General features: G+C 39.8%; 1 protein-coding gene across 7 annotated transcripts in view; it reads left to right on the forward strand.

Moving 5' to 3' along the window:
* Positions 1 to 21,343, forward strand: part of LOC100646498 — a 35,254-nt gene extending 13,911 nt beyond the window's left edge. For 6 of the 7 annotated variants that reach the window (XM_048404053.1, XM_048404054.1, XM_048404056.1 and 3 more), the window contains 7 exons: positions 17,165 to 17,645; positions 18,110 to 18,591; positions 18,780 to 18,973; positions 19,120 to 19,430; positions 19,531 to 19,587; positions 19,674 to 19,853; positions 19,960 to 21,343. In XM_048404053.1, the coding sequence (XP_048260010.1) occupies positions 17,165 to 17,645; positions 18,110 to 18,591; positions 18,780 to 18,973; positions 19,120 to 19,430; positions 19,531 to 19,587; positions 19,674 to 19,853; positions 19,960 to 20,001 (1,747 nt within the window). In that variant the 3' untranslated portion in view covers positions 20,002 to 21,343. Of the gene's footprint in view, positions 1 to 3,215; positions 5,409 to 17,164; positions 17,646 to 18,109; positions 18,592 to 18,779; positions 18,974 to 19,119; positions 19,431 to 19,530; positions 19,588 to 19,673; positions 19,854 to 19,959 lie in introns of those variants that run through there. The other variant, XM_012320529.3, reaches the window with a different exon arrangement.
* Positions 21,344 to 21,554: the final 211 nt, after the last annotated feature.

Below are 21,554 nucleotides of genomic sequence, written 5' to 3' on the forward strand. Positions count from 1 at the left end.
ATCCAGACAAAAACTCTCCAGAGAACCACGCCATGAAGATGTTTCTGTTAGAACACGGTTCTGGTACCAGGACGTAGTCGGTTTCCGCAGAAGCGTTCCGAGAAAATCGTTGAGCCGCTGCCGAGAAGGAGAAAGAACGATTGGAAACGTGGGGGAGATACCTCGACGCGTTCGTCGCACTGGTTATACGATATCGCATAAGGGGAAAGATCCTCGTCGAGAATCGATGGGAAGCTGTTGCGTTGCAGGAGAACGTTTGTCTTGGAACTAGAGCGTCTACATCGAGCCTCGTCGAAGACCTTCTGTTATTGATGACAATACGGCAGATTATTTTTACTGCGCGCTAAAGATAACAACGAATAACTCTGATTTCTCCATCATCGTCTGGTTCGAGTCGATAAGTTCAAAAATTCCAATTCGTTAATTCCGGGTGAAAGCAAGGGTTTACATGCAGCGAAAAGAAACGTTAACGTGACAGAAAAACCACGCATCGATGCGAACTCGCGATAATGACCATGAAATAGATCTGTACTTGTTCCTCATTCAACGAAGAAAATCTGTCTGACGTGTTCAGAACGAACTACATCTATAGCGATATAACTGGATGCCATTAATCCCACTAATACACGGAAGAACATACGTTATCTGGTACGCGTCTTGATTATCGAACCAAAATGACCGATGTGGTGAACCTAGTATCGCTGAGATTGTTAATTTGTTTCTCTCGCCCTTGAGAATCCTCCTCAGACCAGTTCCTTATCAGCGATGATATACATATTGAAAATCTAGATTCTACGCGTATGTGCAACCTTGCAAGCTTCTTTCAATCGATCCATTTAGGTTAATCGATCGGTGATTATTAAATAACTTATAAGTAACTGAGACGCGCCTCTTTTTTCCATACAATAAATTTGTTTCGCATTCTTTCGGAATCTCGATTTAGTAGGAGGATTGTTTCGTTATTGTATAAATTATTTGACATCTTAAGTTCTTTTTTTATTAAAACCTAACATCATCTATGATTAAACTTAGCTTCGTTTGAAACCGGATCGGGATAGAGCTTTCTAAAAGTCATAAAAAAACATCCCTTATCATATAAAAATGCCTAAATATCCAGTAGAGCGAAAGCTTCTTTTTATATATGTATTAATAATTTGCTGAAAAATCAATTTTTTCGATTTTACGCGTCAACGTAGGAACCGAGTCGTTCCATTTTATTCGTGGCTACAGCCATGTTCTAAGTAATATCTAGAAGCGTTGGAAGCATTTAAGGTGTTGCAGGGGCGAGGGATGTCGTGTGCCAACATCCCCGGTGATTCCTCGCTCAATGCCAGATCTCCTCCCCTTTTTGCTTGCTTTTTTCTCGAAGCAAGAGGCTGACCCTCCAGCATCACGATCTTCTTGAACAAATACAGAAATGTCCCAGAATCGTTGCTGCAACGCTTTCCTCCAACTTCGTTCTTCGACCGCGTTTCCTTTTTTGTCATCGGCCGCTCGAACAATTAAAATCGATTCGGATGATTTGATAGAGGACGTCGATCCTGGGTCGGTCGGTTCATGGAATTTTCTTGTATCCACACAATTAACCGGACTTATTGATCGTGCAGTTTCGGTTCGGTTGCGATCGAACGGGGTCAAGTTCTCCTTCCTTTGTGCCACATAAGATGCCATGAGAACCTGATTAGCAGCAATAGGAGAGGAATACTACTGTATTCTCAGATACGCGATAGAATCCCGTCGAAATATCGATACAATGTGCGTAAAATGAAACAATATAGGCAAGGTTCGCCAGCATTGATTAGAACATCAATCTGGAATTAAAAAGTATTCACAATCTGAATATACCGGCTTTGAAATTGCGTGTTAACGATTCACGATTTTTCATTGCAAACGAATTACAAATTAATAAAGAAACTTCTGTATTCTTAGTCTCTTTCTATATTTCAAGTTTCGGCTACATCTGGTTATGGGAAATTGAACGCTACGATACACAGCAGAGCTGCGAAACTGTGCTTTCCACCTTGTTCGTCAAGGTGTTAAATCTATCGAATTCTTTTCTTTGCAGGAATTTGTCCAATTTCTATTCGCTTTGGGCTTAAACTCGCGTCTTTTTTACTTGAACTGATTTTACCTGCTATGGTAAAATTAAAAATAGGTATACAGATGTATGTACTGTATTTTCTCTGCGCTATTTAAAGGCGTAATATATTTAGACGAAACGGTCTTACCAGAGGAATGTTCATTCATCGATAAGAAACTTTCTACCAATGCTATAGTCTCTAGATAGTTGAATCGAATAATTAAAGGCTCAACTTTATCAACCGTTCACGTTTCTGAAAAAGTGTACTATTCGAAGATAAATGAACGTACTCGGAATACGTTCGTACGTGCACTGACGTATTAGAAGAAGCGATTACACATTCGGAGAGTTCGATCGAAGATTCCATCGCGAGTGCTCTTTACCGTAATCGAACTCCTCGCTTCGATTATTTTTAGAAGGCCTCCTGTAGGACTCTGCGTCCCATCCGAGTCCTTTCGTAACGGAATGAAACGAAACGGAATTTTCCATGGTGATCCGAAGCAAAATTCTACAATAGGAAGCGTCCGCTATACGAAAGCGGAGGACATTTCTTCCTTCCGATGATGACGGAGTCCTTCCGAGACTAAATTCGAGTCGACGAAGCACAAAGGCAAAATCTGATTCTCTTTAACGCTTAACGCGTGTTTGCCCAGTATTGGACAATAGTCGTCGTCGGTAGGAAGCAGCGGGTTCAGCATGCTGTCGCAGACAAAGCGAACGCGAACCATTCGTGGAGATGAAGAGAAAAAGAGTACGCGTAACCTAACGCCCCTGTGAGGACCAGGTTGAGGAAGCGCATCGTGGCTGAAGGAGAAGGGTCGCAAAGCGCACGAGAAGGACGGCGAGGTGAGAGAGGAGATCGGTAGCGGTTGGTTATACCGGATAACAGAGACAAGGAGGACCGCGTGGTTCGAGGGGTAGCGAACCCCTGAAGGACCCTAGCCGGTAGCGGTGACCTCCTCCCTCTTTTTCCCTGTCTCCCTGGTCTCTCTTCCTTCCAACCCTGTCCCCCCTCCACGATACTCGTCATCCCTGCCGCGACGGCATCGGAGCACGATCATTGGTTCACCGGTTTCACGCAGACACGAGGAGGCACACGCAGCTGCCACTGGCTGTCTCTTGTTCTACGGCCGGACCCGATCGGCCAGTCTGAAGGAGAAGCAGCGCGCGTTCAGTAGTTAGCAAGGTGCCTGTCAGAAATACTCAGTGCTTCATTACGATCGTGTGTTACGATTAGATCGATAGTTGTATTTATTTTTCAAAGTGTCACTATTCTCGTGGAAGTTAGAACAGTCTGCCGTTGGAACAGTTTCCGTTCTTCCGTTCTTCAGTCAGTTACAGAGGAAGACGCGACGGTAGCAGCAACGATTGCCCCTTGGTGTTCTCTCGTGACTACCACGAGTCGTATATACTGACAAGTTCGGTGATTTTCGTGCTCTCTCGTCGACGATCGTCGTTCAGCCACCGTCATCCGTCGCCATCTTGACGATCCGCCCACCAATCAACGTCACGATCAAACAGCGCTGATCGTCACGAACGGAGAAAGGTACGCGAGGCGACACCTTCCGCCGACAACGCGGACCCGTCTCTCGCACGTGTTGCGGAAAAAGACGTATGCGGTACACACGCGTTTCCCCGATCGTCGTCGTCGTGTTGCTGTTGCTCTTTCTTCAATTTACAACTCCCACCCTCGTGCGGTGGACGGTCGATTTATAGGAGGCGCGCGACCGCGTGTGCGTGTGACGTTTTGAATTCGAGTCGTGAGGAAGTGGAGGCGTCTGCTCGAAGGCCTACGCACACATCGTTTTTTGGTACTCTACCGTTCGTATTCCCTTTCCCCCTCCAGCCTCCTCGTTGTCTACTCTTCTCTTTCGCTCTTTGATCTTCGGTCCCCTTCTACGTCGCTAGCCACAGTTCGCAGGGCGTCGCACGCAGGGCGGCACCGATGCCCTTTCGACCTCCCGCGGTCATCCAGAGTACGCAAGAGTGCTTCCGTCGCGTGACTGTCTCGCTCTTGTTTCTCACGTTCTACGATATCACGTCGGTAGTGATACGTTTACGTTTTAAGATTTTCCGCCTGCCACGATCGTCCTTTAGGAAAGAGACGATTCTTCCTTTATCGGGCCACACACGCGCAGTGTCTTAAAAAAAAAAAAGGAACATCCAAAGGATCCAACAGAAGACGATCGAACAATTTGAACGTCGAACATTTCCATGTTTGCAGCGTTTGTCAGTGTTCGTGTGGATCCATGCACACCCACGTGCATCTGTTTTGAGTATCGAAGTGTCACCGATTCCTGGCAAAGCAGCTCAGCCGGCAAAACGCATCTAGTCACGCGTTCGTTACCAAAGTAAACGAAGTTTACGCCGTTAACGACGCTTCGTCGATTAACTATCGGAGCAATTTCAAGAATCGTTCACCAGGAAGAAGAGGATTGAATCGCATCTGTTCGCACCGGAAGACTCTGGTTACCGACGCGTACATCGATCGCCAGAAACAAAGGATCGCTGCAAAACGCCCACTTACGCTCTAAAGTGAAAGAATAGTACTTGGTGTTGTTTCGTGAGTTATGAGAGCAATGTTAGTATTCTGGAAATCATGACATTGTGAAGATGGATGTTGGACGACGATAGAATTTCCAACCTTATCATCGAGGATGTCGTAGAGAGGTGTTATCGCGTGTTAATTGAGTGTGCGTGAAACATTGTGTGTGCGTTAACCATTTTATACGAAGGAGACAACGGATTAAGAGGTTACGATGCCGCAGTGCGCCGTGGCTACGTGCCGCAACAGTCATCGTCAAACCCGCGGTCGTTGTATCCGCTACCATCGATTCCCCCAGATACCGGAAGTACGCTCGCGATGGGTGCGCGCGTGCGGTCGCGTGCCCCTCTCGAACGGCGAGATACCGTTCAACATACAAACTGCGCGTATATGCTCCCTCCACTTCACCAATGAGTCCTATGAGAAGGATATGGAGCACCTTGTACTTGGTCTTCCTGCGCGCAGCAGGCTGCGTCGTGGTGCCGTACCGACGATCGGCGTGCCGGTGAGCGTGCAGCCGATCACCAAGATGCTGGTCGAGGACGCGAAGCGCTCCCTCCTCAAGGTCACCCATGCTAAAATGCTAACCGGCCACAAAGTGATCTGCAAGAACGATATGCCTGACAGTAAGCAGCCGCACCATCAGCCGGCCACGGAAAGGCGGCAGCAGCAGCACCACCACCAACACCAACAACGTGCCAAGAGTGGCAATCAAGTGAACCAAGAGCAAAAGATGGCGGGCATCGACGTACTGCTCGCCCTCGGACTCAAACCCGCACCACGGTGAGTCGTTTTCACTCGGTCCCAACGATTACGTTCTCGATAAGGAATTCGAGGACGAATCTAGTACCGGAAGTGATAAGGCATTCTAGTTTCTTATATTGTTTATATATCTTCATGTCTCTTCGATTATTCTTCCTTATTTATATGTAACGAATTGTTATCATTTCGTATCGTCTGTATATTCTTCGTTCCATTGTTGAAATCGTACATAAGATTTCGTGTTACCATGTTTCTGGCTTTTTATTTAACGAAAGCAGAAACGTTGTTGTTTAAATGAAATAGTTAATCAATCGAGGCTAATAAAGATTAGCTTGCTAGCTGAAAGAGGAAACATTGGTGATTACGATGTTTAGTAAGAGCGCGGCAACCAAGAAGACCTTCGGTGCGACCTCTGGTAGGAACGACGGCGCATTGATCCACAATCACGGATCACTCGTAAGTCTCGCTGTTTTCTCTCGGTCTATGAGAGCTACAGAAACTATAGTACATATCACGAAGAAACTCGATGGTTCAGGTTTCCACTTCGAGTTTCTTCTTCGGGTCTTTAATTTCAAGGTCACGCTTCAAGGTCATGCATTCGACTTTTTAACAGGATAGGAACACTCGTATTAAATTCGAAAACGATATTACGTTTCCTTTGACGTTACGATAATTTTTTTCCATGGCAGCACGCGTAGATATAAATTTTATTTCGATTCGCAACGATAAAATTCAAGTTAACGGTGCATGATACGCGCGAAGATAGTTACATAATTTTTTACGTGCACAAAATAGCTATTACACGATTACAGTTAGGAAGGTCTCGTTAATTTTTCTGCGGTAACGTGATTCAGTTGCAAGCCTGTTACTGCTGGAATGAGAATACGAATCATGGAAATTACTCGAGATCGAATTTGTGTCGAAGTAATCCATCTACCAAAAGACAATTGCAAAGCTAAGATCATTGCGATATTTTTAATTTCACCAGTTTCATAATCGAACAACGAAGAATTTTTAATCTGTCTAAAATATATAAAACAAACAAGAATCGATGCCGTTAAGAAGAAGCTCATAATTACGAGTAAGATTCGTTATCTGTTTGTGAGCATGAACGTAAAAGTACATTGTAAGTAATGACGTATACTGAGCTGAGTAGCAAAATGTGCGTAGGTAAGCGAGACACGAGCTGGAGAACGCGTCAGAAAACGGATGTTGGACGTCTTTCTACATGGTCTCCACTAGTTCGTGTTGACCAATGAAACTCTACGTCTTTATCTTTTTCCCTGACGCACGTGCAGATAATGCAGATAATTCTTCAACATCTGTCTTCGTTTTAAGCTCTTCTTGAACGTCTTACCCCTTCCAGTTCGATCACATTTTTGCACCTTTGATCCTTTTTACCTCTCTGTTTTCGTTACATTGTATTCGACCGGTTGATAAAAATGCTTTTGTTTTTACAAACAGATAATGCGTATCTGCTTAAATTTCATTTTACGGGCTTTCGTTATTTTCTTTTAATATCTTCGTCTTCACCGAGAAGATAAAAATCACACGAAATGCATTTTTTTTTGCTTGGTTTTAACGGATTCTCGTTGCCTCTTTTAAGCAGGTAGATGTAGTAGTTAATCTAAAAGTCGAAGAACGCGCAAGAGCGTTCCGATCTGAAAAACAAGGCAACGATCGGAGTGTTATCGATACTGAGAATCGTTATCGCTTCGGTCGTGATCCAAAATAACGATACGTGGAAATACTTTGTAGGTTTCTCGTAGACTCGTAGAACGTTTTCTACGACACCTTACCTTCAACCTTGTCGCGTCCAGTGTATATTTATTCGCAAATCTGATATCACCAAGGACATTCATTTTCTCCTCCTTAATGTCAGCTTACTTCTTTCGTTCCAGCACAGTCTAATTAGGTAATTAATTTGCTAATTCCTCCGCAACTTCATAAACAATTATATAAAGCAGATATATCGGTTAAGAATAAATGTTTTACAGAATTCATTAAAATGCTAAAGCAAGAAGCGATTCGTACTGTACGTAACTGTGCGTTATTTTTTACAAATTCTATCGAGTTTCGATATTGAGCAAGGAATCTACCATAAAAATTTCATAATTTTATGATTGACATAAACTACGAGTGGCATCGATGCGGGCAGTCGATGTACACACAGGGTGGCGAAAAGTATCGGCGTCGTTCGCAGGACGACCCGCTGAAATTGCACATGTTACACTGTCGAAAATCGGTCGACTGGAAAGAACGAGAAAACGATCGGCGACGACCCAACCATCTTTGGTGCACAAACAGTCGACCAGGGTCGTCTCCGCGACGGCGGTTTGACCTACGAGCGACCTCGGGCCGAGAATCGACCGTCCTCCTTTCGTCATTCCACCTCGTGATATATCGTCGTTTCTCGTAGAACGCCGCGTGATCTTATGTGGAAAAGGCGCAGAACCGGGCAGAGTTTCACGGCTATCTTCGTCGGTTCGTCCACGAATCCTTGAGCGTGCAAGGTTCCCCCGAAGAACCATTTGCATCATGGTCGTCCAATGAAACACGTGACTGGTTTTGGGAATTCCAACGCGGGCGAAACGATTTTTATTACCGTTCATCCTCTTAAATTAAATACCGGGATCGAGTACTGCATTTTGCAATTTCAACCGACCAAAACGCTAATGGTCCGCCGATCGTTATCTCTTCTCGGATATTTTCGAAGACGTGCTCGCCTTATTATCGTTCGAAAGTGGTGACGTTTTAATTTCGTTATTGGATAACGCGCCATGCTTCCCGCATGCTCGCGCCGCGTTTCAATCATTTCTTTCAGCCTCTACAGTGAGGCCATGTTTTTCTCTTGACGATGGAATTTGAGGAATCGATCATTTTTTATTAAATTAACTTAATCTTTACACCTAATAGTGAAATGTCGCAATTTCATACAATGTCGCCGAGTATTTCGAAAACTCGACGATCAACAATCGTAATCTGTCTCTCGTTTTATCGCGCATTGCTAAAATCTACGAAAAACGATCCGAATTTGTTTTTTGCTTTATTTATTGGCGCAAGAACAAGGAAATGCAATGCTAAAAATTCAACGAAATCGTACGCCAGCTATTGGTCGAACGATGACAGAACTTTGGACTAGTCTAGACCTGACTTAATCTAATTCAACCTCTGACCGATGCAGCAACGTTCGAGAAAGGCCTTCGCGGTCAGGGACGAGACGACCGGCTCGTTTCTGGCAAATGCACCTAGCCTTGTCGAACATGTCCTAACATTCGAGCAGTCGTCTCGCTTTCGATACGACCGCCTCATGATAGCTGTTTCGATAAATCGCTCCACTTCTCGACAAGCTCGACATTAAGAATTTCACTTGGAAAACTCGTTCAAAACTATCTACGTATATTTAATCTTTTTCTTAGTTATTTCTATATGCATCGGTTTCTACTTAAAGCAGAACATTCGAAACAATTTCCTGGCATATTCGTCCTATCTATATTTTATCGCTTTCTACTAGTTATTTGTCCAATTGTTTGTTGTTTGTCCAGTTGTTTGGAACAATTTCCTGGCATATTCGTCCTATCTATATTTTATCGCTTTCTACTAGTTGTTTGTCCAAAAATAGCAACTCATTAGTCACGAAAAGGAGACGGTAGACCATTGATCGTTTAAGGGCAACGATGATGAGATCCTTATAAAAGAAGGAGAGATTCAAGCTCAGCTTGATTCCGTGAAATATTTCGAGGAACCTGAACGCGTGTGGTTCACCAACGCGCCCGAGAACGTCCTTGGCGCTCAGGGACGCCTCGAGCAGGCGAGAACGCTCCTCCGATCGTCAGCGTTCGCGAATTAGGTCGAGAGGAACGCGAGCGGAGCGGGAGAGCACATTCTCTCGTAACCGTTCGATGTCAATAATAATAATAATAATAATAATAATAATAGCGCAAGTCTCACTAGCATAGAGGTTTCCTTCTTCTCTTCCTTACTCTTCTGTCATTTCGTAATTAATCGTATCACTCTGAAATTTCCGGAAATTCGACCGATTTTATAACCATATCTCGTAATTTATTGAGATCAGTTACACGTTACCATCACTAGTTACTGGGAAAAACACGTTAGTTATGATCATTGTTTCGCTGCATTTATCGTGAGATTCTCTTACTGATACAATTTATGGTGGATATATTTAGAATGGATTAAAAGTATCTGACTGTGAAATCTGTAATACTACATCTTAAAATATCTGTTTCTGATTAGTGTTTATGTAGCTTAGCAGTTTTGCTATAACGTTTTGTTTAAAATTTGGGATCCTGTGTTTATATATTCTTAAATGTGTTGCAGAGGTGTTTATAGTAAAGAACCTGTTTGAGTTTTACTACTTTCTAATACGTGAATCAAATTCCTAGAAAACGAGAGGAAAAACGAAATAGACTACACGCGAATTGTTTTGCTTTATCGTTCCACCTTGGTTATGGTTTCTTCTAACCGCAAGGCTCTAAAATATACCAAGCGGTGAACGATTTCGCGACAAAGCGAAGGTCAAATTCGTTCTTTTCCTTCTTTATTTTCCTTGCTCCCGTGAAAGTCTTTCCGACGTGTTTCAGAAGGAGAAAAAAAAGGAAGAGTCTCTCCCGTAATCATTTGATGTCAATAATAATAGCAACTTCTACGATGCAGAAGTTTCCTTCGTCGTATTCTTCCCCCACTTGCGCCGCGAAGTCGACCTTTCCGTCGTGTCTTTCCGTAGATCGTGTGTTGCTTACATCGACCTATGCCAATATTGTTCTAATTTATTTTCCATTTTTAAATGACAATATTTGTTTCTTATGGTCTTTCATCGCTTTAAATTATAAAATTGATTAAATTTCTTCGCGCTTAAAGTTGCTAACTTTCCAATTTTAGACGGTTTATTTTTCCTTGTGTTATATATAACCTCCATTTCCTATGTGCATCACAAAGCCGGACAAACTAGTACTATCGTTATAATTATAATTACTAAGAAACACGACTACGAGTATAATTCATCCGGTAGTTTTTTTAAACCGTTCGCATCTTTCACAGTGTAAAGTCTAAAAATTTGCTCGTATTCGTATCATCGTACGATATAGGTTATTTTATCGTATCACGATGGAATATCAGTGTTTTTCAATTTAACTATTCTTCGACATTGCTTGCACAAAGTGTGCGCGTGAAAAATTTTATTTTGAGGAAAAATATCGCGGTTTTAATCGTACACGCAACGACGATGTTCGAATAGGACTATAACAACCTCGAATAAAACAGAGGAGGTAGTAGAGGGCAGTAGGAGGAGACGGAGGACGAAAGCGCGCGCTCGCTCGCGAAGAAGAAGTAGGACGCCGCTGCAAGGTTCCCTGGCAAGCGTTTAACCTAACCTAACCTAGCCCAATCTAGGCGCGGACGCACACGCGCGCGCTTCTATCTGCTCGCCCACCCCCTCCTGCCCCCTCGTGCCACCGCATTAACCACGGCAACCCCACCTAAGCCGGCCGACCTGCTGCACTCCGCTCTCTCCCTCACGTTATCTCTCTTCCTCTCTCGTTGTGTCTCTACGTTTCTACGATCATCCGTCTTTATCGTTTCGACTTCTGTACACGACGGCATTCGCGTTACTCACGCGAGTTATAGTCGGTTAGACGTCCTTCGTCTAACCGTAAATGCGCGAAAACAGGCTCCGCGTTCGAACTGCGTGTATACGCTAGCGGTAGCCGGCACGGTCATAGAACTTTCGTCCGTGAAACGTGATAGTGCCTTTGGACAAGTAACTTCGCCTCGGAGAAAGCGATGAAAAGGATTACGAGACTTCAGTCACCGGTTTACCAACCGCGGCAATAACCATACTCAATCTTTGCTCGTTTCGCGACGCGCTTGTTCTGTCATGTCCGAAGCTTGCCTTTTTTTTTTCTTTTTTTTTTTCTTGTTCGCGATAGACGAATGACCTTTCATGATCTTTAACGTTTTACCACCCGTTGTAAAGGAATCATCGGTGTGTGTCGAGAGTGAGTGGCAAGTGGCGAGTGGCGAGTGTTTCGCCACGGTGCAAAGACGCGAAGCGCGGCCGATTGGCTACGATCGGCTCCGATCGACTACGTCCGGCTAGCTCCGGGGTAGAGGGGTCGAAGAAAGAAAGGATTTGCCGAGACCGGCGAACGGCAGCGGTGAAAAGTGCAAGTGGAGTGTGAACGGTGCATACGAAGTGTGTTTATGCCACTTGGTTCCTGTGTCAACGGTTTCTCGTGGCGAGAGCTCTTTTTTTTGCCGGTACGCGCCGCTCCAATTCTCCGGAAACCACCTCTCGATGTTCGAGGGTTACTTCCGAGAAGATGTAACAATCTGCCGCTCAACTTTCCCGATATATACGTCTAACGTGCGTAGGTTAACGATTTGCGTACGGTGTAATTTATGCGTGTATGTTAGCAAACATAAATTCTATGTACCAATTTCAGGTGTTTCGTAAAATTCGAGCAAGTTAACAGTTTGACAGTTAAGTGAGAATCGTAGAGTCTTTGTAATTTCGTGTTTTGTCTCGTGCAAAACAATCTACGGAACAATGACGACGCTAACTCTATCGATTGTTTTCTTCTTTTAAGATCTTAATTGTGAAAGTTGCTATCTCGTGACCGATATAGGGACCAGTTATAGCTTGTGTTTCATCTTGATTCGTGACAGTCATTACCATACTGGTTCGAGGAAAATATTAGTCGCATGGAGATATTTAAAGAAAATTTTGATCTTGTTCTTGTGTCATGATTCTGCCCCTGTGAAACGTGGTGAAGTAATATTACATACTTCTTTTAAATATTTCCTGTATTTCCTGAAAAATCGTGTGTTTTATCGAACTCGTAGTACAAGCAGTATACTATTAGTTTCGATAGTGTATTTACTTGAAAAGCGTTTCCTTAACCTCGATACTTTTCGTAAATCCATAGCATCGATAATAACCTCTCCGTGACCTCGATTACGCGATCGATATTAATCCTGTCGTTATTCTCCTTTGAATCTACTGCGTGAAAGAGTTGTACAAGGACGGCGAGTTCGACTTTACAACGTGTACCGCTACTTTATAAGCTCCTCATGATCAACGTTGAAATTAATGCTAATGATTATATTTTTCATGTCTCCTGGGGATACAGTTTTTTCAGTTTTATTCGCTTATTCGTTCATCCAGAAGATTTCAATTACGGCTTGCCGGCCGGTTTCGCTTTCTCCTTCGCTTTCGCTATCGCCACAGCTAAACAGCTCTATGCTCTATTACTGTTTCGTAAAGCCAAGGAAAGCGTGAAAGGTATGACAGCCGAACGAAATACAAATCCTTTAGTTAGTGCAGTGTAACGTGATTTGGTGTCTGTTTCCCTCCTGCGTTATCATTTTCTAACCAAGAAGTATTTAAAACGGTGAATTTAATGTTGGTAATCATGACAATGGAATATCATTGTACTGATACAAAGTAAACAAAACGTCGGGTTTCAATATGGATCATACAGGTACTTGGAGAAGATTTTTTTCAAATATTCTCGTCAAGATATTTCGAGTAGAAAATGAATTAAATATCATTTCACAGTTTCCTCTGTGAAATGATATTTCCTCCTACTATCTTTTAGGCTTATGCGGTATTAGTTATGAGTGAGTAGGAATATCCAGATTCTTCCAGTTGTGCCATATAACAATCAACTTAATAGATTTACGTTTGATAGTAGATCGGTAGTATTGTTATTCGTAAACAGCCTTTTTTTCTGACTTTTTTAAGTGCATGAACATATTATGAAAGATATGGTATCGTTTTATATGGGTAATTGTTAAAGTGAACGGTATCTGATTATCGGCGAGTGCACAAATGCTGAAAACGAAAGTCAATACGACCAGTAACCACCTGTTACATTCTACCTGGAAAAAAGAATGAACAAGAGAATAATAGTAAAATAAGCATCATGACCTAAATTATATTTTAAAGTTCTTGATACATTGGCCTGCGATTATTTAAACACTTAACTGGCACGTATAATACCTGAGGAATGTATTTGAAAATTATTTCCAGAGTTGAAAACTTTAACGTTTAACTACTCTGGAAATTTAATAATAATTTTAATTGATTTATATTATATAAACCTGTTTAAATACTTATTTAAAAAAAAGAGTCTTTGCGAGAATTTATTCTATTCATCGTGTGTAGAAAACAATAAAAAATTATTCGTCCCTTCTGTAACGAAATTCCAACTAAATTAGCGTGAGGTGAGTTGATTAGACGCATTAGAATTAACGGGTAATCCTTTTATTTCGATCAAAAGCCCCGAAGACTCGAGGAAGACTTCGCTTTTCAGAATTGGTACCGCGAAACCTATATCCGCGTCTATAAAGTGCAGTGAACGCGAGTGGGTGCAACGAACTTCGTTTTCCCCCTCTTTTGTCCTCTCTTTCTACCGTCTTGTCTCCCTCTCTCACGTGCAATCTCCCCCTCTGAACCTCCTCCCCTCTTACGAACGATCACACAAGCACCGCGTCTCTTGTACCAAACCAGACACAGGCGTAGCCTCGAATTTTGGGCGATTCTACAATTATGTGTTTCCTCTTCTCTCACAATGTTTACTTTTCATTAATCTAACCTTTTCTAACGTATTATGAACTGATATAAATTCGTCTTTTCACATGTTAGTTGGTGCGGTGATCATCGGTGACTCACGGTACTTAATATTTTTAAATAATTAAAATAAGATAAATTTCACGGACTAAGAAATTATCAACGATATAAGTAGTTTAGATAAGACTATCAAGGAAAAGTGCGCAAATAGAAAATATGTTGGAAAAATTACGTATTGCGTTGTGGCATATTTGAATCTATTGCGGTTTCCAAGACAGAATATGTAAAATTTGCATGACATTCGACGTATTAACGTGGAATTAATATCCTTAATTGTTTTATCATTTTGACAGCTTTCATTTGATCAAATTATTTTGTCGCCAATACCGATATTGCAAGAAAACGGTATTTTCTGCTTCGTGACCGGGAGGAATAGTTTGCTCGAAGTTTCCTTTGTTTATAACAATGATATTAATAAAATGTAATATTTGATAAGCTGATGGACAAGACAAATATGATAGACGTTTTCTCGAGTATCCGTTAGAACAGGAAACAAGAATAGTTCTGAAAAATATAAACAGTAATTCATCTCATCGAATTTAAATTGATAACTAAGCCTAATTGATAATTGATAACATTTCCATATAAATATTAACAGTCATATTTTGAAAAACTAACTAATTATGTTAGATAGCAACAATATGTTAATGAGGCTTACCCATTAGTATTTAAGAGGACATAAATATTTTATTGCTCGTGTTTTCCAATCATTAAATTCATAATTTAATACACAATCGTCTACTTTAGGAACGAAGCCTTCCAGGCTTGCGCGAGCTTTTATATTTTTGATACCTGTTTGTTTCGTTTGCTTTGGAGTTACGGTCGTAACCTAAATTTTCAGCGTGTTACTAGCTTCATCAACAATCACAACATATGTTTACAGCTAATAAGATTTTGATATAATATATTCCCGTTGAACCCATATCCGGGATACTAATATATTAAAAATAGTCGTATAAAAACGTAATACTAAAATACTTCGAAGTTCATAGTTCACTACATTCTGTCGCTTATCGTCGATAAAGAATATCGTTAATTCTAGATATTGCTATGGTATTTAAAAATCTGCACGAATAGTTACAATAAATAGCAGTGAAAATTACGAAACAGCACATATATAACTTTCCCAAATAATTATAGTTTATTCAGAGATATACCAAAAAAAAGATTAAACACAAATACATTAAAAATTTGTATAGCTTCTTTTTAACATATCGTATCTCATTCAGAGTTCGAACAAAATGTGAAAAAGGTCTTATCGTCGTGCACGATCTTTCATTTCAATTTCGTGTTAAACTTTTTCTTAAAACATTTAAATCCTTTTTGTTTGCTGGATCTCGAAATATAGATTTCGACCAAATGGATTCTTCTAATCTTAAAAAATATCTTGACCAAAATATGGAGACGAGTCTTATTGGCACACACGATCCCTTATTACTATTTTATGATAAACAAACGTCCTTATTTCCTCAAATGAGAAGAAAATGAAAATACAAAATTTGAGAGATCGTAGCATGGTTAAAAATACTTTTAACGTTTGAGTGCTTGATACCATGGATCTTTGCAAATGGACTTATCGATTTGTAAATGATAGAGAGTAGATACGTTCCTGTAGAGGAGCGGTCTCTCTTGGAAGCAGGCAGTGGAGCGCATAGGAAGCGCGAAAGCGTTAACCCCACTGTGTGGTCAACCTTCTATTCTAGTGCGCGTGTAAGCGTGCCTCTTGCTGAGGGTAAACGCAGAACGGCCATGCACGCGTTACGAAGACCACCGTGGGTCATCTTCGTCGTGGGAGCAACCCCACTTTCCACTCGTTCATCCGCGTCCGAATATCGATCGAGGGCGCACAGTTACAACAAATACTTCATAGATTTATGTTACAGATTTTCTAAGGACCACTAATTCCCTGCTGGAGAAATTTAATTTTTATTTTCAGTGATTTTAAGAAATAAATCGAATAAATGATACAGGAATGAGAAGTTTCCGTATAGTAATGATAATCTAGTAGGTACTTGTTCGTGATATAGTACCTGGGTTATTTATGTTATGAAAGAAATAATGTTTTAATTAAAGAGCACTAAAGATTGGTGTTTCGTGTATTTTGTATTACATACATATATATATATATATACACATGTAAAATAGTATTGTATGGTAATATATAATATTGTAACACAATATGTTTGTCTTTGATGTCCGAAGATAAGTTGAAATTTCTATTAACTAGCATACATAACTACGCTTATATAAATTAATGACTATAATTATAATTGTGCGCTGGTTATTCTACAACTAGTGCAACTCGTTGTTAGCGTTTTGTAGAGTTAGAATGAATATTGTGCTGTTTTGCCAAATGACAAAGTTATCGCGCAGTTTAGCTTTTGAGATTGTATTTAAAACTCTTGTTAAACAAAAATATTACTTTAATATATAATATATTGTTTATCTATCGGATATACCTGGATAAAACTTAAATAAAACCTTGATGTTCTCATAGTACAATGAAGACAGTGTATTTGTTGCACTTACTTAAGAGTCCTTTATGCAACTCGGCTAATTACACCGTTGCTTCGGACGCGTGGCCGATTTGTATGCACGATGCAAGATATCATGAAAATGATAATATAGATGTATACCAGATGTTTTCTATTGGACGTCCTTGGATTCAATGACAATTATTTTCTATGCAAGGTCAAAGTAAACTTTAACCGACTTATCAAGTTTATCAATGTCATTATTACATCACGGATACTTTTAATCTGACTTATCTATTAATCAACAAATAAACGACATCCTAGTACTGTAATCAATTTCAAGTGCCAAAAAAATAATAAGAACTTCATCTTAACTAGTATCTAAATGTCGTTTAATAAACTATTTATCGTATCAAATGTGTTACACTGCAAGTCACATTGTCACGGTTATAGCAATCTCTTATACTCTCTTATTAGTTATAATGTTAACAAAAAAAAAAAAAAAAAAAAAAAGACAAATTGAAGAATCGCATATAAGTAATACATACATAGTTAGACAACAGAGTTTAGCGAGTAGTACAAGGCCAACGACATAAAATATTCGAAGGACGCTGAGGAAATGCTTATTCATGGGAGAAAACATTTATTTACAGCTTGAACAAGATGCACGCAATGGAAGGTGCGGCTGGTAATGGGAAGAAGGTGGATTCTGCTGAGAAGACGAGGGACGACGAATCGTCCAGGTCTTCGCCAAAAGTTCCTCAAAGTCAGCAGAATGGAGCGGCTCTTCCAGAGGAAACTGCTGCCGCTCCAACCACCATCGAATGCCTTCGATCCGCGTCGATAAAAAAAGAGCCTCTCTGTGATTCGGAACCGGAAGTAACAAGCAAAAGTCTGTCCTCGGCGGAGACGATGCAACAGAAACCCGTAGTTTCCCGTTGCTCGAAATCGGAAACGGAAGGCAGCAGGAAGAGAAAGTCAACAGATGGACAGTTGTCATCAAATGGGAATTCTACTCCAAAGAAGTTCTGTACTGAACAGAGGGAACAGTATATCTCGTCTCTTGTTGGCTGTGAGAAAGTTACCGCAGAAGAACTTGCTGCGAGGGCTGATCAACTTCGAGCCGAAGTTCAGGTAAATATTGTTTTTCGTTGCTTTCCGTTAGATTTAATATGTTCAAATAATTCCAAAATTATACATTTGAATCGACTGATAGAAGAGAAGAACAAAGATAATTTTCGTTGCTTTCAATTTTATTTAATATACACAAACGATTCCAGAATTACATGTTTATAACTGTTAGAAAAGAACAGAAATAGTTTCACATTTTAGTCGTAAGTTATTAGTTAAAATCGAATTTAATTATATTTAGATCATTGTTGTAGAGGATATTAAGTTGATATTTATCATATATGTACATAGAGAATAGTAAGTACTTTTTAATAGGAGAAACTATATACAGATATCCAACGTATGTCAGACGTTTTACATTTATTAGATTCAAGAGATGTCAGGTGTTATCTAATATTAGCATAACGCGATATCTAAGAGGTATTTTGGGTACTTAATTATTTCCGTTCTTATTCTTTGCAAAATAGGCCCTAGACGAGTTAGCACGTGCCAAAGAAATGGAGTGGAACGAGATTTTGAGCATGAGAAAGTTAAAGGAGGAAGCGTACCTGAGAATTGAGAGAAGAAGACAAGTTATGGGATTTATGGAGGGCAATGGACAATTAGCGGATACATTGCCACCAGCTAGTTTAACGCTGGGTCCTGAATGGGAAAGTAGCGGTAATACTACTCCTGTATCCAAAGAAAAATTGAGTTTCGGTTCTAAGGAAGATCTACCTGAAGAAAGTTCTCAAGATTCGCCAGCTTTCAAAAGAGACAAGAGCTCAAAACAAGCGTCGCAACGCCAATCGACACCACCCAAACAAAGTGGAGAAAACGGCCGGAAACAGGCAGAAGCGCTTAGCCCGGAGAATAGACAAATCGGCGAAGGTCGACAAGGTGCCATCGTCGACGTTAGATCTATCATTGCTGATTACAGACTCAGGCATCCTGAAACGGTACCGCGCAGGTAAGCATAGAATATCAGAATATGCAAATCAGAAAGTATACTACATCAAGTCCTATCAAATCTTTTAACTGATTAATTTCTACTATTTTATATTTAAACAAAATTTGCACAAGGATTTAAGTTTCTGGGAATAGAAATTTCTCGTGTTTGTGAGATTTATAAAAATCAAATATCTTGAACTGTTACAGAGGTCGAAGAATGAGAAATTCGGTGAATGTTGGCCTTGGAGCTGGTGGAGCTATGGTCGAAACAGGTCACAACGTTGATTCAAGGCCTTCTAGTACAGACTCTTGTAAAAGCAACTCAAACACAGTTGATCCAAATAGTTCTATGAGTTTTAAGGATGTGCTTGTGCAGTTTGCCAAATTAAGTCAACAACAAGGTATGTAATTCCGTACAAAGCCGCACAAAAAAGGACCTTATTCTAAAGGAAAATTTTGAGGTTCCAAGTTTAGAAATTGATTTAACTCTTTCATAAATGTTAAGTATCTAGCAAATTATTAATTATTTTCATGAAAATTGTTACAGGTGAACCTGTAAAAACTCCTCAAAATTATCCGGATGTGACACTTCACCCCGTCGCTCCATCTCCAGCGCCACAAAATACTCCACCTCAACAGAGCGGTTCATTACTTCATGGAATTCTCACGAAATCACAATCTCCAAGACCTACTACTTTTTCACCTACTTTAGCTAGATTACTCACCGCACCTGAAAGAGAAAGGAATGCACCAACAGCCGCGTCCATGCCACAGCAAAGTGCGGCAACCCAGCACCTTTTGCAGACATATCAAGGCTCTAATCCTGTTTCTATCAGTGACCTCTTATCTTCTTCCAAGGTATTTTTTTTTTAATATAAATTAAATTTTACTCATATTGCATATACAAATTAACCTAGTATGTTAACGGTACTAATATCATTTACTTTTATATCTTTAGGCTCGAACTGAAATAACGATAACACCAGTGATCAACACTCCGGTTCAGTCTCATGTGGTAAGTGTATACTATAATATGGGATATATATTTATGCATTTAATATGGAATATATAGATACATTTTAAAAATATTTTTCTTTACAGGACGATGTTGAAGAAGAGTCAGCAGTAATCGAAGATAGAGAGACTCGTATTTCTTCGGGTGGCAGGGATGCTAGAGAGGATAGAGATAGTCCGCCACGATGCCAAGGATGTCATGAACGTGTAGCACAGTTCGTATGTGCTGGCTGCGGTCATCAATGGTATTGCAGTCGTGAATGCCAAGTAAGATTTAAAGCTTATCTCATATGCAATGTTTAATAAATATTGTGCGTGAAATATAATGATCAAATTATATTACATTGATTATTGATAAAATTAATAATTTCAGGTTGCTGCGTGGGACGAACATTCGGAAGTGTGCTCTGGTTAAGGAACGAGCACATATATTAATCTAAACCTTCCGTTTATTCGTGGTATCAGATTACATACCCTTTTAACTAAGAATGAATCTAGTCAAAACAAGAATAGGCGAGAGCGTAACACGTTTTCAGTACGATAAGAGGAATGGAGAAACAATGAGAAAGCAGTATATATTTTTAAGAACCTTAAAACATGTTTAATCTGTAAAAAATAAGTTTTATTTCTTTAAAGAGAAAAAAGGAATCGCCATGATAACGGCGCTTTTCATGAAAGATGAGTATTTACAAGAGTGAAAGCATGAGACTTTGGGCACTTCGACAAGGAAAAATTAGGAATCAAGTTGAAACGATCGTTGCTTCACTGTAATCACCGCGTTGCTTTTATTCGTTGTCAGTTCCAAACGATCGTGAATCTTCACGGAAACAAATAGAGAGTATTAACCCTGCTAAATTAAGCATTTAACGTGTATCTTTCAAAGGACAAACTGTTCGTGGAATTCCTAACGTAATAGGAGTTCATGTTGGGTATAAACATTCGTAACAACTTCGTATATCGGATACTTTTTTTAGACTTTAATCAATGCATGACGTACAATGTACGCTAGTCGAAAATTTTCAACTTTTTCCAAACAAAAAAAAAAAGAGATGGTACCAGAACTAGCTGGTATGTGTTCTTGTAACGAGAAAGAAAGCACAAAACTGTATCTCGTGATGCTGTACATAATTTTATACGTGTTAGCAGGGTTGTTTAACGTAAAATTTTAAAAGGTTGGTTAACCGTGTGCCATGCGTAAGATTCGTTTCATGGTCAGCTTTATATGTTAAACAAATTTAAGTTGTAGACTATTCGAGTGTTTTTATAATTTCATCATTTTTGCTTCGTTTCTCTATTTTCCTTTCCTTTCTCGTGTCCTTTTTTAACTACGTCCTATTCTTTTACATTAAAATAATATCGCATTTGATGATAAAAATGCTAAATATACACGGACGTTTTAGCTTTCATGTATCTTTCGACGTTCATTTGAGAAACAGCACGTACAATGCGTACTGAATATTATATTTTATATCACGTTTGTTACCAACGTATAAATTTAGATTTAATGAAGTGTTAGTCTTAGTGTAGATTTAAGATACTTCTTTTTCTTTTTGCAACTTGTTCGTTGGTAACATATTTGACATGTCTTGAGTTCATTTCTTTCTCCTTGTTTCTTTTTTTTTTTTTTTAAATCAGCATGTTACCTAAACGACAATTGCCCTAGACATAATCTGTAGTCCAAAGTTCCTACAGGTACACGTAACTTTATATATATTTTTCCCAATTATGAAGCAACCAAAATAAAGTTTTTAATCATATTTTCATGAATTTTTACTATCTCTAAACCAGATGCATGCTGCAAATGTATTAACTTTCCCATTTTTCTTAAATAAAAATAGCAAGGTTGATCTCAATCTTTCTAACATATTTTTAGTTCTTGCAATACTCAATTTATAAATGTTTTTCATTGTTTTTCTATCTTTATTCTTTAAAGTTTCATAGTGATTACTTTTATTTTTATAAAATATT

The sequence above is a fragment of the Bombus terrestris genome, chromosome 3 (genome assembly GCF_910591885.1).
Source record: "Bombus terrestris chromosome 3, iyBomTerr1.2, whole genome shotgun sequence".
Lineage (NCBI taxonomy): Eukaryota > Metazoa > Arthropoda > Insecta > Hymenoptera > Apidae > Bombus > Bombus terrestris.